At 50.4% G+C, this 16,657-nt stretch overlaps 1 protein-coding gene across 1 annotated transcript in view; it reads right to left on the reverse strand.

Annotated features, from left to right (window-relative positions):
• Nucleotides 1-16,657, reverse strand: part of Adcy5 (adenylate cyclase 5) — a 149,547-nt gene that overhangs the window by 10,340 nt on the left and 122,550 nt on the right. The window contains exons 11-17 of the mRNA XM_048346779.1: nucleotides 15,617-15,714; nucleotides 11,733-11,820; nucleotides 6,883-6,999; nucleotides 6,047-6,211; nucleotides 4,005-4,180; nucleotides 2,686-2,715; nucleotides 1,645-1,777 (exon numbers count right to left, since the gene is read on the reverse strand). Coding sequence (XP_048202736.1) covers nucleotides 1,645-1,777; nucleotides 2,686-2,715; nucleotides 4,005-4,180; nucleotides 6,047-6,211; nucleotides 6,883-6,999; nucleotides 11,733-11,820; nucleotides 15,617-15,714 — 807 coding nt within the window. The remainder of the gene's footprint in view (nucleotides 1-1,644; nucleotides 1,778-2,685; nucleotides 2,716-4,004; nucleotides 4,181-6,046; nucleotides 6,212-6,882; nucleotides 7,000-11,732; nucleotides 11,821-15,616; nucleotides 15,715-16,657) is intronic.

Here is a 16,657-nt window from a genome sequence, read left to right on the forward strand (position 1 = left end):
TCTGCCTGTCCCTGGTTCCTGACAGAGCGGACTCCCTCCAGAACAGGTGCCGGCAACAGACAGGAGAGCAGGTGCCGGTCAGTGTGGGAAGAGGCCATCACCACTGATTCTGCTTCCCCCACCCCTCCCAGTGTGGGTCCCAGATCTATACCACTGGGTTTTGTGGTCATTCACCCCCCAGGTGAAGGAAAAGTGAAGAGTCTCCAGTCACAAGCACAGTAGTGCAGCAGATGAGTTCAAAGCAGAGGCACCTGTGCACCCAGGTATAAAATCATCTGCCCACTGCATTAGGGCTTAGAGTAAGTCAGCTGGCTTCCTTGTCCTTGACTGCAAACAAATGGGGGCCCTGATTGCAGAGGGGTGTGTTGAAGCACGTAGGAAAAGGATCGCTAGTAGGGCCAGTGGAACTATCTAACTGGCCTGCTTGGGCCATTTCTCATGAGAGATGCTTTCCATTGGACTGCAACCTGAGGCCATGACAGCTCCTCAGGGGCCCTGATTCTCCCTGGGGTGGTGGCCATCCACAGGAAAGAGCTGGTATCTCCCCAGGATTATAGGGTCAGGGGCCGTGGAGGAGAGCTTGGTGGCTCAGCTCTAAACTCTGCCCCTGAGATAAGAAGATCCTCTGGTCATACTGGCTGGAGTTTGAAACCAGGGAGGTGTGCAGTGAGGCTGGGGTCACTCCTGAGGAAGCTCCTGCACCCCAATGGGTCCTGCCTCCCCTAGCCCAGCTACCCTCAGATGCCAAGGGAATCCAGTGGCATGCACCCTGCTTTCCAGCCCTGGTGACCTATGCTCTTGTGACCACATCCTTCTCCATGAGTGAGGCTCTGGACTGTGGTCCTGGGAAGGAGGCTGGGGGGGGGGTGGATTCTATATTTCTCCTTGCAGGCTGCACCATGAGAAGCCTGCTGACTGTCCTGCTCCTCCTGCTTGCTTAGGCTGTGTGCCTGGGCCAGGGAGACCATGAAGTACTTCAGCTCCTTTAATCTGCCAAGCAGGGAGCAGAAAGGGGACCCAGTGTCAAATGGAGAAGGAGCCCTGCTGGCAAGGCTGCATTCCTGGAGTCAGGCACCCGGGCCTGACCTCCTATCGTACACACCCTCCTGACAGGAAATAGCCCACAGCAAAGGGACAGCTGGGGGCGGGGGTGGGGGGAGGTGACTGTGACCATCTCTCCCCAAATCAGAGGCCTGCTTTCCACATTCTGCCTATTGCTATTTGCTAGATGCTGTCCTCCAGGCTCCCCAAAGCCCAGGAGAAGCATGAGCGACAGAAGGACCAGCCAGCACCCATAGTCTGCTGGGCAGCTTCAGAGGAAAGGGCGAATGGAGGGCACAGGATCAGTGGTTTCCCTTGCCGGACCTCTAGATAGGGCCTGATGAAGCAAAGGGACCAGAGTGGGGACCAGCATGCCAGGGCAGAGTGGGCGGAGAGGTGAGGGAAGGGAAGGAAGCGCAGGAGCTGCAGGGCCTGGAGGACTCGTGCCACTGGTGCAAATGAATCAGCCTAAGAAAGACAGAGGCAGGACTGTTGGTCAGTGCCTGGGGCCATGTCCACATGTGGGTTCCCTGGGCTCCTTCATTCCTAAGCCCTGTGAAGCCCAGCCTCCTCCCCACCCAGCCGCAGCCCAGAGCCGCTCACCTGCAGTTTCCAGAGGAAGTCCAGGCGGGCGGTGGACTCCACCTGCTGAGCGTGCAGGTACAGGGCCAGCACAAACACTGAGATGATGATGGGCGTCACCACCTTCAGCGCCACCTTGGTGGCATGCTCGGGGCTGTGGGGGCAAGGTTCCCAAACTGAGTCCACCCTGGCACCTCCCAGCAGCCTCCAGGCTCCTGCCCCAGGCCTTCTCTCCTTTTTCTCTAGCTCTCTCTTCCTCTGCTTCCTGCTCAAGTTTCCTGAGGCACTGCCTCCTCTAGGAAGCCCTCCTGTAGCTCCACAGTCACTATGCCTCCCCTGGTGCCCTCCCCCCACAACTCAGTGCTCCCCTCTGATTGGCTGGGGAGATGAAGTTAGTCCTTCCAAAAGGCAACCTGTATACCCCAGGTCTTTCTCAGTGGGTGAGACAGACAGGAAAAAGGGTACCCAGCAGGCCACACTGCTCCCATCTCTAGACCATCTTGGATAGGTCTGTTTACCTCTCTGCACTGAGGATTCCTTAGCTGTACAATGGGATAAAACCCTCATTTCAAGATGGTGACAAGGGGTGGGTTACTGAATACAGGATGCCAGGTGAGACACTGGGTAAGCAGGAGGCTCTCCCTAACTGGCTTAAAAATCCTCTTAACACTGACAAAGGCTCTTAATAAGGGCTGCCTACAACAGCCCTGGAGACAGAGCCCTACCCTGCAAAGGCTCAGGCCTCCTGAGCATTCTGCCTCCCCTTCCCCTGGCAAGAATAGAAGGCATCGCTTCCCGTACTGTATGGACCCCTCCCTGGACAGGGCCCAGGGCTAAATGCTCTCAAACGAGGCCTGGAGATGGATCTGAGGCCCTGATGAGTCTACAGATCACCTTGCCAGGGTGGAAGCAAAGCAGTAAGGCAGAGGAGGGCCTGTCAGCCTGCTCATTTTCTGCCCACCAAGTCCCACATCCCCTCCCACCCAGACACCAGTGGCCTTCTTTGTCCCCTCTGGGCCAAGGGAAGGGTGAGGCCCGGCTAAAGAACAAGTGTTCACTCACCACTGGGAGGTCCCGTTGTTGCTGGAGTCTCTGTGAACATAGGTTGGGGGAGACTGTTGAGGCCACTCTCTTGTGTAACGCAGCCACCAAGTCCACTCACCCCCAACGTACAGCCCTTCCATGCCTGGCTCTGCAGCCCTCACCACTGCTGCTCTCTGCCCTGCCATCCAGCACCCATCCATATCGGCATCGAAGCCCACGCTCATCAACAGGGAAGGGAGCAAGCTAGTGTGTGCACGCCCTGCCCACCACCCAGCTCGTGCACAGACCCCATCTGCCAAGCTGCCCTTGCCTCACACCCATCTGGATGGGTGCTTGTCCCCCGTCCAGGGGAACCCAACACCCGCGCTGTCCCAGGGGGCACACGAGCTGCTGGCCAGATGGCTCCCAATCCTTGAACCATGGCCAGTGCAAGTCACGATGTGCACTGTGTACCAGTGCACACCGGGTTGTGTGGGAAAAGATCAAAGTAGGTCACTGCTCATTTTTAACCGATTATATTTAAATGATAGTTTTTTGGGCAAATAAAAGTGTTATTAAAATTAATTGCACTTTGGGGCTGAGGACAGGGCTCCATGGTAGAGCACTTGTCTAGCTTTGTACATGGCTCAATCCCAGTGCTGCAAAACAAACTGCACCTTTGGCCTTTTTAATTACAGCCACCAGACGATTTTAAAGTCCACACGCGGCTTGCATGTTCTGTCTACTGAGCAGCACTGCCCGTGACTCAAGCCAGGGTCTCTGGACACAGCACTGCCCTTGACTCTGCTACTGTCCTCAGCAGTGGGGGGGAGGGTAGGAAAGAGGTCCCAATTCCAGCCCCAGGCCTGGCCTGATCCCCCTGCCCCTTTCCACTCCCCCTTTCCTCCAGGACAGCCCAGTGTCTTCGAGTCACCTGTCCACAGTCCTACAACTCCCAAGATTCTTGCTTAAGGCATTTGTGTCAGGTTATCTATTTAGTTCTCCACTGCCCAGCTCAGTGCATGCACATGGTAGGACCTCCATCAATAATTTGGAATTCATGAGCAGATGGGTAGATGGAAGATCCCTTTGTAGCCTCAGCCCTGTCAGTGGCTGCCCCTGGGAAGTGGAGAACAATTCACTGGGGCCTGTGAGTAGCTGAGGCCAGGAAGGCAGGGGTGCTGGTTGTCTCAGTGTGGGAATGAGAAAAGGGGGAAGGACAAGACCCCATCCTTCTCTGCCTCAGGTGGCCAGGGCAGGGGAGAAGCAAGACGCTTCCCTTGAAGTTGTACTGAGCTACCAGGCCTCCAGGCTCCGGCTCCCCCCAGGCCCAGGGCTAGGTGGGAGGGGCCACCTACATGGCATTGGCGGTAACCAGCAGGTCAGCGTTGTCAAAGAGCGTGACACCAGGCACCTCAATGACAAGCACGTAGATGAGCTCGATGGCCAGCATGAGCACCAGCTTCCCAATGCAGCTGATCTGCAGGAACACGGAGCAGGCCAGCAGGCTGAGCAGCACGCTGTAGGTGAAGTACTACGGAGAGAGGAGGGCGTTGCTGGCATTAGCTCCCTCAGCACTGCCCGCCCCCACATACACACACTGTCCCGGCCTCCAGCGGGAGCTGACCAGGGTGAACGGCTAGTCTTTTTGGAATGCTTCTGCTGGGCCCCAGTGGGCCAGTGAGGGGATACAAGGTAATGTGAGAGCAGGGTTCTGGGCCAGACTGACCTATCCACCCCGAACCACTACAGTCTATGTCCTCAGACCGTTACTCAATCTCTCTGAGCTCAGTTTCTGCATGGGCAAGGCCACCTATCTCAGGAGCTCCCTAGACCCCTGGCTCGCTGAGGACTGGTGGGGAAGCACAGGCCTCCGGCTCGGACCTGCAGCTTTCAAGTCCACAGCTGGGAAAAAACAGAAGGCCTCAGCACCCTGGCACGCTCCCCCTAGGAAGCAGAGGGTGTGCCATGGCTCCCTGAGCTGTGGCTGGGGGCAGAGGGTAGGCAGAGAGGGGACAGAGAGGGGCAGGCTGCAGAGGAGGGGGAAGCACCCGGCTGGTGGGTGCCACTGAGCCCTGTCCCTGGGCTTTTGTGGCTTTGTCCACACAGAAGGGAAATGGCCAGGCTCCTTCTCAGGATGAGGGAAGGAGGCCAGTGCTGTGACGGCTTCCACCAGCCCTCCCATCAGTTCTGAGCACTTGTGTGAGTCGAGGGTCCTCGGGGAACTAGACAAAAGCACACACCTTCTCCCCAGACAAGGCCAGGAAGGCCATCACCATTCAGGGCCCCAGCAAGCACCCCAAGGGGAGGAGGCGGGAGTAGGGAATGCCATTTTGGACACCAGCTAGAAGCTTGTCTTTCTACTTGCTGGGATTGTGGGTGCTTAACTTCCTCCATTCTCTATAAGGATTCTCTTGGCACTGTTTTTTTTTTAAATTATTGTTATTATTGTTAAGTAGTTGTACAAAGAAGTACAGTTTGGCATTGCTTTTTGAATCTAGATGCCTGCAGGTACAAAACTCCTTTCAGGAGCTGGGGCAGTGGCTCACATCTGTAATCCTACCTACACAGAGCAAAAAGTTAGTGAGATGCCATCTCAACAAATAGGCTGGGTGTGGTGGCATCCTGCCTGTGTGGGAGGCCACAGATAGAAGGATCACAGTCCAGGACAGCTGGGGTAAAATTTCAAGATCCTATTTAAAATATAACCTAAAGAAAATGAAAGAAAAGGATGGAAGCACAGCTCAAGTGGCTGAGCGCTTGCCTAGCAAGCACAGGTCCTGAGTTGAGACTCCAGTACAACCAAAAAGAAAAAAGAAATCCTTATAGTGTTCTAGAAGAGGATGGTCCTATGAATTTGTGAACACACTAAAGGCGAGTGGGTTGTGCACGTGGAACAGGTGCAGTGTATAGTCGTTCTGGCGTGGGGTTGGGTTTCTTCTGCTCCTCTCCCTGCTCACCGGCCCTGCAGCCAGGGCTCAGATGGGCTCGCCTGCGGTAAGAGTTAGGAGAGCGAACACAAAGGCAGACCATGTGAGCGAGCTAGAGCTCTGTGGCTTGCCAGCTGTGAGACTTTGGGCACATTACAAACCCTGGGGGGTTGGGTGCTTTAGCTCTATAATGGAGAAAGTAGAACCCACGAGCACTGCTGAATGGACACAGCACTCTGTGTGGGAAATGGGAGACACTGTACAACCCACAGTGATGTGGCTGTCATTGCTACAGCAATGCTGAGGAGGCAGCCCTTGGGCTCTGCATGAGGTGTGTGACGTGGGCTGGGGGCAGGGGTCTCTAGCCAGCAGTGAACGGGTGGCCCTGACCTTTCCTGAGCAGCTGGGCAGGGTGGGAAGGGCAGGAAGGCCTGCCTCTGCTCCTGCTCCAGCCCTGGCCCACCCCATACCTCGGGGAAGTTGCAGTTGGGCCAGCGGCTCCTACAGAAGCCCTGCTCATCACCCAGGCTGTAGTTGAAGGCCGACTCCACCACATGGCACGCGTTCACCTGGCTCTCGGTGATGTTGTGCTCCTGGGCCAGGCAGCCCACCAGGTCCTTGGAGTTACACATGAACTATGGTGGGGAAGAAGGCACAAGGGCTGGTGTCAGCCCCTGGGGGGCAGGCTGGGGATACCCATCCCACTGGGCAGCAGGTGGGTGCCAGCATGCCTTCTGACTCAGTGCAGCTGCACATGTACCAGGTACAAAAGAGGAAGAGTCTGGAAGAGTGTGAAGATAGGCACAGCTTGTCAAGTGCACTGGGTGGGGCGATGTGCCTTCCCATCCCTGAGACGAGGCTCGTAAGCCTGCCTCGGGAATCTCCCTGTGTTCTCTCAGCCTTGAGAGCAAGGAAGTAAAAGCTCTCAAGCAGATGAGCACTGTGGGGCTCAAGTCTATAATAATCCAAGCTACTCAGAAGGCTAAGGTCTGATGATCTCGGTCCAAAGCCAGCCAGGGCAGAAAATTTTGTGAGACCCAATGATCCAGCAAAAAGCCAGAAATGGAAGCAGGTAGGAGAGTGTCAGCTTTGACTGAAAAAGCCAAGCAAGATCCTGAGGTCCTGAGTTTGAGTCCCAGGATGGACACAAACAAGCTCCCGGGAGACATTAATAGAAGAGTCACATATGATCCCATATATGAGGCGGAACATGAAAAGGATTTCCCAGAAAGGCACCCTCCCAGCCTGTGTGTGTTGGCTACAGAGTTTATTGAGATACAACTGGTAAGGACGTGGAGCTACCTACCATGTTGACAAAAGCCGAAAGGAACACAAGAGTGATCGTGAACACGCCAACCAGGGTGCTGTTCATCTTGGAGCGCACAATCTTCCGGGAGAGGGTCTGCAGCGGGGTGGGGAAGAGCTGGGAACAGGGAGGAGGAGGAGGCAGAGATGGAACAGCACTTAATGACGATCCCACAGAGGGCTGTGGAGGAGCTTGATGGGCCTGCCAGTCTTCATCTTAGCTCCACAGGCTTTCCCAAACACCTCTGGGCCTAGGAGGTTCCCGCCGCACACCACTGATCAGGCCAGCAGTGGCAGACTCCGCTGCTGGTCAGGAGGGTTATCTTGGGGTATCCTCCTGGGATTATAAGAGACCTTCTTCCTGAACCTTCTTATGTGGCAGGAGGAAAGATCGTTGTGATTTTTAGAATGTAAGTTTAGATTAAAATTCTGACTAACAGACATAGAGATACGCTAGAATAAGAGTCCATAAGTAAACTCTTAACATTTATAACTGACAGATTTTGACAAGGGTACCATGACAATTCAACAGTGGGGGAAAAGTCATCTTTTCAACAAATGGTGCTAAAGCAAAAGGAAATCTTCAGGGTTGAGTCTCTACCTCACACCATAAACAAAAATTAACTCAAAATGGGTCAGAGATTGAAATGTAGATGTTCAATAGAACTATAAAACTTTTAAGATGGGTGCCAGTGGCTCACACCTGTACTCCTAGCTACTCAGGAGGCTGAGATCTGAGGATCCCTCTTCAAAGCGAGCCCAGGCAGGAAAGTCTGTGAGACTCTTATCTCCAGTTAACCACCAGAAAACCAGATGTGGCGCTGTGGCTCAAGTGGTAGAGTGCTAGCCTTGAGGTGAAGAACTCAGAGACAGCGCCTAGGCCCAGAGGCTTGACCCCATGATCTACCAAAAAGAAGATTTAAAAGAAAATATACAAGCAGATCTTTGTGAGTTTGGATTGGGCAGTGATTTCTTAGAGAGAACATCAGAAGCATTGCAAGAAGAGAAAAAATATGAAGTGAACATCATCAAAATCAAATTTTTTGTGCAGCAAACAACCTCATGAAAGTGAAATATTTGTAAGGACGAAAGACATAATAAGCTTTGAGCACTGCTGGTAGGAATGTAAAGTAAGGCTACAGCTGTGGAAGGTAATATTGACTTAAGAAATTAAACACAGAAATATCATAAAATATAGCAATTCCACCTGCTGTATATACCCCAAATAATCAAAAGCAGGTTACTTGTATAGATGCTCATGACAGCATTCTTTGTAAAGCTGGAATGGAAAATCTTCAAATGCCCATCAATTAATTGCTAAAGGGATAAGTAAACTGTAATACAACCATACAATGGAATATTATTGAGACATGTAAAAGAACTAAGCACTATTACATTGCTACAATGTGAATGAATCTTGAAACTATTATGCTAGGAGGAAGAAACATGTTTTTAAAAGGCCACATCAGGTTTGATTCCATTTATATAAGCTGCTGAGGGCATGCTAATTCATACAGACAGAAAGTAGATTAAGGTGGCCAGGAGCTGTGACAAGCAAAAAGTAAGGATGGACAATCGATGAATATGAGCTGTCTTTTATAATGATGACCATATTCTGGAAGTAGATAGTGGCGATAATTGTACAAGTTTGCGAATATACTGAAGACCTGAGAGTTACAAGGCCATCTACATTGATAAAGGTGAATTTTACAATGTATGAGTTTTAACTCAATAAAAATCTTGTATCTCTCATTTATTTATACTTTGTATATCCCCCCCCCCCACCCTTTTTTGGCAGTACCGAAGTTTGAACTCAGGGCCTTGCTTCTGACAGGCTGGCACAGTGCTCCTTCCCCACCCTGTAGCCTGTAGCAGGGTGTCATGGAGTCTCCTGGACTTTCTGCCCAGGCTTGCAGTTAACAGCAGTCCTCTCCATCTCAGCCTCCTAAGTAGCTAGAATTACAGGTTGAGTCACCAGAGCCCAGCAAAGATTTGATTATTTAAAAAAAAAAAATCCTGCTCAGCCTGTGGACATTACTAGCTGCACTGAGTGTTAGTGTCCTGATGAGTAATTAAGGAATATCTATTTCCCAAAGGCAAACAAGGACTCAATGATGTGATTATGTTTGAAAGTGCTTTTCCAGTTGTTAAGTGCAACAGAAAAGTTAGTTAGGAAGTAAGTTTCTTTTTTCTCCCCTTTCCAGTGTTGGCAATGAACCCAGGGCCTATGCACACTAGCTAAGTACTCTACTACTGCGCTGTCCTCCAGCCTAACGTCTGCATTTTAAAAAAGCTATGGGGCCAGTAAAAGTGGCTGGCCTTGTTACTTATTAATGGGTTTTGCAGTTGAAGGAAGTGTTTTCACACCAGGTGAGGCTCTTACTTGTAAACAGTATGACAGATGGTTTCTAATCCTTGCTTTAACATTCAACTCTTTTGCCCCCACGCCATGCCACGTAAACACCATGGATGGAAGAGCTTCCTGCCTTCCCTTGGCACTTCTCAAAAGGCTTCCTTGACTGTGCAGTAGGGCCTAGCTTCAAAACTGTGTGCAGGAGTCTGGGCAGAGTGGAAGGATGCCAGCACGAGGGGCTTGCCTGCATCCAGGCTGTGGGACGGTGGGTGGGGGTGCCTTCCTGGCTTCCCAGCGCAGGCATCTGCCTAGAAGAGGCTCTGGCTCTCCAGAGACATGTACAAAGCAGGGAGCTCCTATGACAGGGAGTCAGAACAGCTCGGGTTTATAAAACTGCCAATAGAAAAGAGGAAATTTGGGTTCCAGTTTAAAAAATGGTGGACTACCTATGGCATTGATTCTGATTTAAATAGCCCCATTAAGTATTTGAAGCACACACATAACGATGCTTCCATACATAACTAAACGAAGCAATATTATTTTTGAAGTGGGATTTTTTTCCTTTAGATTATTGTCACCTTTTTCCTCCAAATGGTTTTATTAAACAGCTCAGGCTGGACTAGAACTCACTATGCAGCCCAGGGTGGCCTCAAACTCTTTAAGTCTCATGCCTCAGCCTCTGCAGTATTGAGATTATAGGCATTCCCTACTATGATAGCCTACTGTGACATGTTTTTAATTTTTTAAAAATTAATTTTACTTATTTTTGCTAATATGGTACCAAGGAATTGAACTTAGGGTCTCATGCATGCTAGGCAAGCACTCTACCACTAAGCAACATTCCTGGGCTTGAACTCAGGGCCTGGGCATTGTCCCTGAGATTCTTTTGCTCAAGGCTAGCATTCTACCACTTGAGCCACAGCATCACTTCTTATTGTGACATTTTTTATTATGGTTGTATATATATATAGTAGTTAGGCACTGGTACACACATACAAATTTGCCATTTTAACTATTGGTAAGTGTGCCAATCAGTAGCATTGGTTATAATTGAAATCCTGTACAACCATCATTTGTCTTCACTCTAAGCAGAAATCCATTCAGAAAAAGGAGTTCGCCTGGCACCAGCTCCCTTAAGTAGTAAGTCCTCATTTGCTCTCTGGTCAGCTGCAGGTCACCTCTAGTCTGCTGTCTGTCCCCATGAATTTGCCTATTCTGGGCAGTTCATATTAGTAGAATCATATAATAGAACAGTGTGTTATTGTCTTACATGTAAATAATAATTTATTGCAGTTTTACATCATGTTTTATTCATTCATCTGTTGATTGACACTTGGGTCAGGTTTGCCTTCTGGCTATTCTAACTATCCAATTTTTTTTTAATAGCTATAGCATAAAAAAGTGAACTGTCTGCTAGAGAAGAAGCAGGCTGGTGATCTTAAGCACCTCAAGAACATGCTGGGCATGATGGTTCATGCCTGTAATCCCAGTACTCACTCAGGAGGCTGAAGCAGGAAAGTAAGAGAATTTGAGGCCAGTCTAGGCTATGTAGTGAAATGAAACCCTATCTCAAATTAACAACAACCACAAAAAAAAAACAACAAAAAGAAAACCTCAGCAAGACCAAAGCTGTGGTGACTGAGCAGACAGCAGCAGGCCAATGACCTTTAAGTGTTTGTGGAGGAACAGGGACCAAGACATCCTATGACCTTGGAAACAACTTGTCACGCTTCTCCTAAGCTTGACCCCACCCCTCTCTGAAAAATCCTCCTGTGTAGCTGCCCTGGGAAGGCTGAGCCAGGCCACATGACTTCTCAGGTCCCTTCCAGATCTGACCCCTGGTCCACCAAGCCCCTGACTGTGCGGTGACCAGGCAGTCACAGTCTAATGAAAGGCTTTGTCTGGAGGCTGGAGAGAAAGTCCTTGACCACCTGGTGAAGGAAGCAAGGGAAAAGGCTTGGTGGATGAGGCCTGGGGCCAAGAGACACAGCGTGGACAGGGGGATACAGCATGCTCAAGAGAAGTGTGGGAGAAAAACAAAACACAAGCCAGGTTCCTAGTCCTGGACACGTGCTGCCAACCTGAGCTAGCTCTGAAACTTTGGGCCTCTCAAAGGCCACATTCCTCATCTGCACTATGGTCCTCAACCAGGATGCCTGGGGCCACTGGAGAACATGAGAGGCCTCCTTCACACACAGGCTTTCAGCGGATGCTCACTGATTACTGTGTTGTGCCAGGTTCTGGCACTCCTGTGGTCCCACCTGACACCTGAGGGATGGATGCCAGCATCTTCCTGTTGCAGGTATACCAGGCTGATTAAGGTGACCAATGGGAACACGGCTTGCTGCCAATGCCAATCAAGAAAGGTGTGACCCAGTATCATACAACCCACCACACATCTCCCTGCCTGGGCTAAGCATGGTGCTCAAATCCTTGGAGCGGCCTCCACGGCAGGCTGGGAAGAGCTGGCTGGTGGGCTTGGCGTTCAGGGGACTCACCTTCACACAGGAGTAGATCATGGACACAAACATCACCAAGGTCAGCAGCAAGAAACAGGTCAGGTAGAAACTCAGCATGAACAGGGAGCTGGGGGAGGAGAGAAGATGAGGAAGAGCATGTCCAGGGGTGGTGCTGAGCTAGCTGACCCCAGAGTCTCCCCAGCACACAGATCGTAAGTCCCAACTGCATCGTCATGGCTCCAGAGGTCCCTGGATGTGGAACCCCAAATGGTTCCATTTCCCTGAAGTCCATGGCTCCGTCCTTCCCATAGCTCTCTGAGAAGGGTTCACACAGCCATGACAGCCTGGCTCTTGCTCTTCCACCCATCGCTACCCTTGTAGCAGGAACCACAGCCCACACGGAAGCAGGAGAAACCCAGGTGACACCAATCAATATCATGCCTAATTTAGCTGTTCACAGGAACTCTCCACTTGAGCTGGGAAAATCAATTTTAAAACACATCTTGGTTATCTATCACTCCACATTGTTACTCAAGACTTGATAAGTAACTGAGAAGACTGAAAATGGACTTGATGGATGGCCTACATGTATAAAAATCCACTTTGAGAATCAGGGTGTGCTGTGTATTCAGGAGGACCAGATCCTTAACCCCCGTTCCTGGATCTCCTGGATGCAAATTGCAGGTCACTGAAGGCAGAAAGCACTAGAGAAGTGACCTTCGTTGCCATTACTATCCAGAGAACAGTATACCTGCCATCCCACTGGGTTGTGACGGAGGAGGGCAGCTTGGATGCCCAGCATTGCGGGCAGGCTATAGGCCAGTAGAGTACTTAGGCAGAGGGGATACCCCTGGGGAGGCTCAGTGCCTTTGTTCTTGGCTTCTACATACGCAGCACTTAGCTGCCTTCACAAATGCAGCATAAGAATTCCTCAGAGGAAAAGAAAGACCTTTAAAGTGGCTTTTAAGGCTTCCCTAGAGAGGAGATGGCTAGAATGGCTTCTGGACATGCCTTAGACACTGGGCGCTTCAGCCAGGGGAGGGAATGAAGCCACTGCAGACAGAGCAGGGACCTGGTGTGGCCTAGCCCCCAGGCCATGCTGCAGAGAAAGAAAAGTGGGAAACAGGAAGGAGTGTGCACTCAAGCTAAGGGACTCTCAACTGTGATGGGACAAAGGCCCAGCTTGCTTGTTGATACCTCCAGTCCCTAATTATGCCATTCCAATGCAGAAACATGGGGTTCTGTGCCAATTAGGACCCACAATACCACCAGGTCTGCAATAGCCTCAGTGTAGGGCAATGGGCTCGGTTGCAGTCACTGGAGCCAGCTGCCGGGAGCTGTTTTTCACCTGTGGTTTCCTGACAGTCACAGCAGATACCAATGTAAGGGGCAGCTTTTCAACAATAAGAGAAGAAGAAGGAAGAAGGAAAGAGAAGGTGAAAGAAGAAGAGGTAGGGAGGAAGGAGGAAAGAGAAGGTGAAAGAAGAAGAGGTAGGGAGGAAGGAGGGGGAGGAGAACGATGAGGATGGGGAGGAGGGGCAGTAGCAGCAGCAGGGTGCCAGTGGCTCAGGCCTATAATCCTAGGCTACTTAAGAGGCTGAAATCTGAGGACTGCAGTTTGAAGCCAGCCCAGGCAGGAAAGTCTGTGAGACTCTTATCTACCAATTAACACCACACACACACACACACACACACACACACACACACACACACACACAGAGCCAGAGGTGGAGCTGTGGCTCAAGTGGTAGAGCACACTAGCCGTGAGCACAAAAGCTCAAGAACAATGCCCAGGCCCTGAGTTCAAGCCTCGTACCTGCACACACAAAAAAAAGTGTTGGGAAAGATGGAGAACAATGGAAGGGATAACACTGATCAAGAAGCATTGTGTTCATAAACTGATTTATGGAATTAAAATCTCCTGTACAATTACTTGAAGATAATAATCATAGTACACATGGCCTGACTTTTTAAACTGTAACCCCTCTGTACAATAACAATTTTTTCAAAAGATAGTAATCATAAAAGAAAAGAAATAAGGCATGTCAATATCGTGTGCCTCCTGGTAAGATACACCAAGAGCAACTATGTAACTTTCATCAAAATGCAAAACTCTACTCTGATCTGAATACTAGATACACCCAAATCAAAGCACAGCACACGGGGCTGGGAATATGGCCTAGTGGCAAGAGTGCTTGCCTCCTACACGTGAAGCTCTCGGTTTGATTCCCCAGCACCACATATATGGAAAACGGCCAGAAGGGGCGCTGGGGCTCAGGTGGCAGAGTGCCAGCCTTGAGCGGGAAGAAGCCAGGGAAGGTGCTCAGGCCCTGAGTCCAAAGCCCAGGACTGGCAAAAAAAAAAAAAAAAAAAAAAAGCACGGCACAATTAACTGCCCAGGGCTCATTAAAGGGTCAAAGTCATCAAAAGACAAGCAAGGCTGGGGAACCATCTATCTATCCCAGCTTGGAAAGGACAAAGGAAGGCAGTGTGGGGTCCCAGCACTGTGCAGCTGAGCAAGCAGTATTGCTCCCTGTGGCTTTCCTGGGCTTTATACTCTGCAGTTACGGAGTTGTCAACATCCGAGGGAAATGTATTAAAGGCACACAGAAGCTCTCTGTGCACCTTTGCAAGTCCTCAGTGGGTCTTCAATTGAAAAATAGGTGCTGGGTGTGGAATGCTTTAGGGTAAGCAAGACTTAGAAGACAGAAGCACTTGTACCCAATGGATCTTCTAGAGACTCAGGCTGTACATTACAAGTAGAACGCATTGAAGGAAGTGTTTTGGAAGCCTGACTATTGATTGGATGTTAGGTTAGAGTAGGGAATTTTATTTGTTGTATAAGGTTTTGTGACTAGGGAGGAAAATGCCCCTATAATAGGTACCTGTTGAGGCTTTTGGGGGGGAGGGGAATATCCTTAAATATACTTTGAGAAATTAAAAAAAAAAGCCAGATGAACTGAATATTGAAAGATACTAACAACTGTTTTGTCTATAGGATGGGCAATGGTAATCTTCTGCATGTTTGAATGATTTAATACTAAAGAATAAAAATACGGATACATGCACATGCATACACACACATATACAGCATTTGTGTAAATGACTATTTACTAAACTTCATTTCCCAAAGCCCACTGCTGTTGTGTCTGCTGCCTCCTCCTTCTTCCTTAGTCTCCTCCTCCTTTTTTTTGGCAGGATTGGTGTTTGAAGTTGGCCCTGAGCTTACTAGGCAAAGCATTCTACCATTTAATTACACCCTCAGACCTTTTGACTCTCATTATTTTTTTCACCCGGGCTGGCCGTGGTCTCCCGAGCTGCCTTCTTACACTTCCATAGTAGCTGTGGCTTCAGGGACGTGCCACTGAGCCCAGATTTCCCCGCTGCCCACTCAGAAGTGGGCCCCGTGGAAGCCCAAGGCTCTCAGAGACACAGCTAGTCCTGAGGTGTTCAGGAGCACCTCCTTTTGAAAAACCTCCAGAACCTGAAATCCATTAAAAAAAATACCCACAGTAGAGAAAAACATTTATCTTTTGAAGATGTATGGATTTTGTTTTTCAAGATCCAAAGGGCACAGAGAAGCCAGCCTGGCAGACGGACACTTCGGGTGGGGGACAAACAGGGCAGTGGAAATGTGCTTAAATGCAATGAGGTGATGAAGTGAGGAAAAGGGGTTCCCCTGCCGAGGGCAGCACCCCGCAGGACGTCTTCTGTCTGCTGGGTAGGCCTCCATCGCTACTATGCAAGGTTATATCCCCTAGCTTCCAAATCATACGGCAGGAGGGGGGAGGGCACTGGAAAACCTGCCTTCCAGCCTGAACAGGTTCACCCCAAACTCCCTTCTCCACTATTCTAAGTCACTGCCCTCCCACCCCAGGGAACCCCCATGGTGGAAGAGGAAGCCCAAGATGGGGGATACTCACTGGGGCACGATGGTGATCTGGACAAAGCAGATGAAGAGGAAGACAAGCGAGGCACATGCCACGTAGGCACCAAATCGGTCATCCACCTGCTTGGAGTACTGAGGGGAGACATGTGGGGTGAGGGCAAAGGCACCAGGTCTGTCCAGCCACCCTGGGGCACCCCACTCCAGGACAGAGCAGACCTGGGAGCCACAGATGACTTAAGAGTGCAAGCCACCAACCCCAGTGGCTTCATGGTAGTGTGTGTAGGAGCACAGCTGAGAGGGACTGGAATCCTGAGTACTAGAAACCTGATGCTGGTCCAGCCAGTGTCGCGCTATTTCACTATGGATCATCCTCACGAGAGCATGGAAGGAGCACAGGACTCCCGGCACTTCGACTTCAGAAGAAAACTGTAGCCCTGAGGATTTCCATGACTCTCCCCCAAGCCTGGCTCCTCCATGACACTAACCAACTACTTATGGAGCTGGAACTGTGACAGTCATGCCGGCAGGTAATGTGTAAGTCAGGTCTCCTTCCTGTGCCACAGTATCACTCTGCTAATAGGGCTCGCCTCAGTCAGTGCTGTCCTGAGCACTCGCAAGCACACTGTAATCGGGCACTGGGGAGACCCTGCAACAGGACACAGAGAACCACCTAACCAGGCCCAGCTCTGGTTCTGTCACCACTACACTAGGAGGCCCACAACAAGTTGCTTGACCACTCTCAGCTGTTACTTTTTCTTTCTTTTTACTATACTGAGGACTGAACCCAGGCCCTTGTGCAAATTAGACTGGTGCTCTACCACTTGAGCCAGGTATCCAGGCCTTTTGTTGCTATTGAGATGAGGTCTTAGTTAACTCTGCCTGAGTTGGACTCAAACTTGTGATCCACCTGCTTCTGCCTCCCAAGTGTAGATGGATTACAAGTGTGCACCACCAAGCTTGTCTTGAGCTTCATCCACTCTACCCTTCTTTCCTCTTTCCTTCCCTCCCTCCATCCTTCCTGCCCGTCCTTTCTTGTGGTACTGAGGTTTCAACTCAGGGCCCTGCACTTGCTAAG

This window comes from Perognathus longimembris, chromosome 5 (genome assembly GCF_023159225.1).
Source record: "Perognathus longimembris pacificus isolate PPM17 chromosome 5, ASM2315922v1, whole genome shotgun sequence".
Lineage (NCBI taxonomy): Eukaryota > Metazoa > Chordata > Mammalia > Rodentia > Heteromyidae > Perognathus > Perognathus longimembris.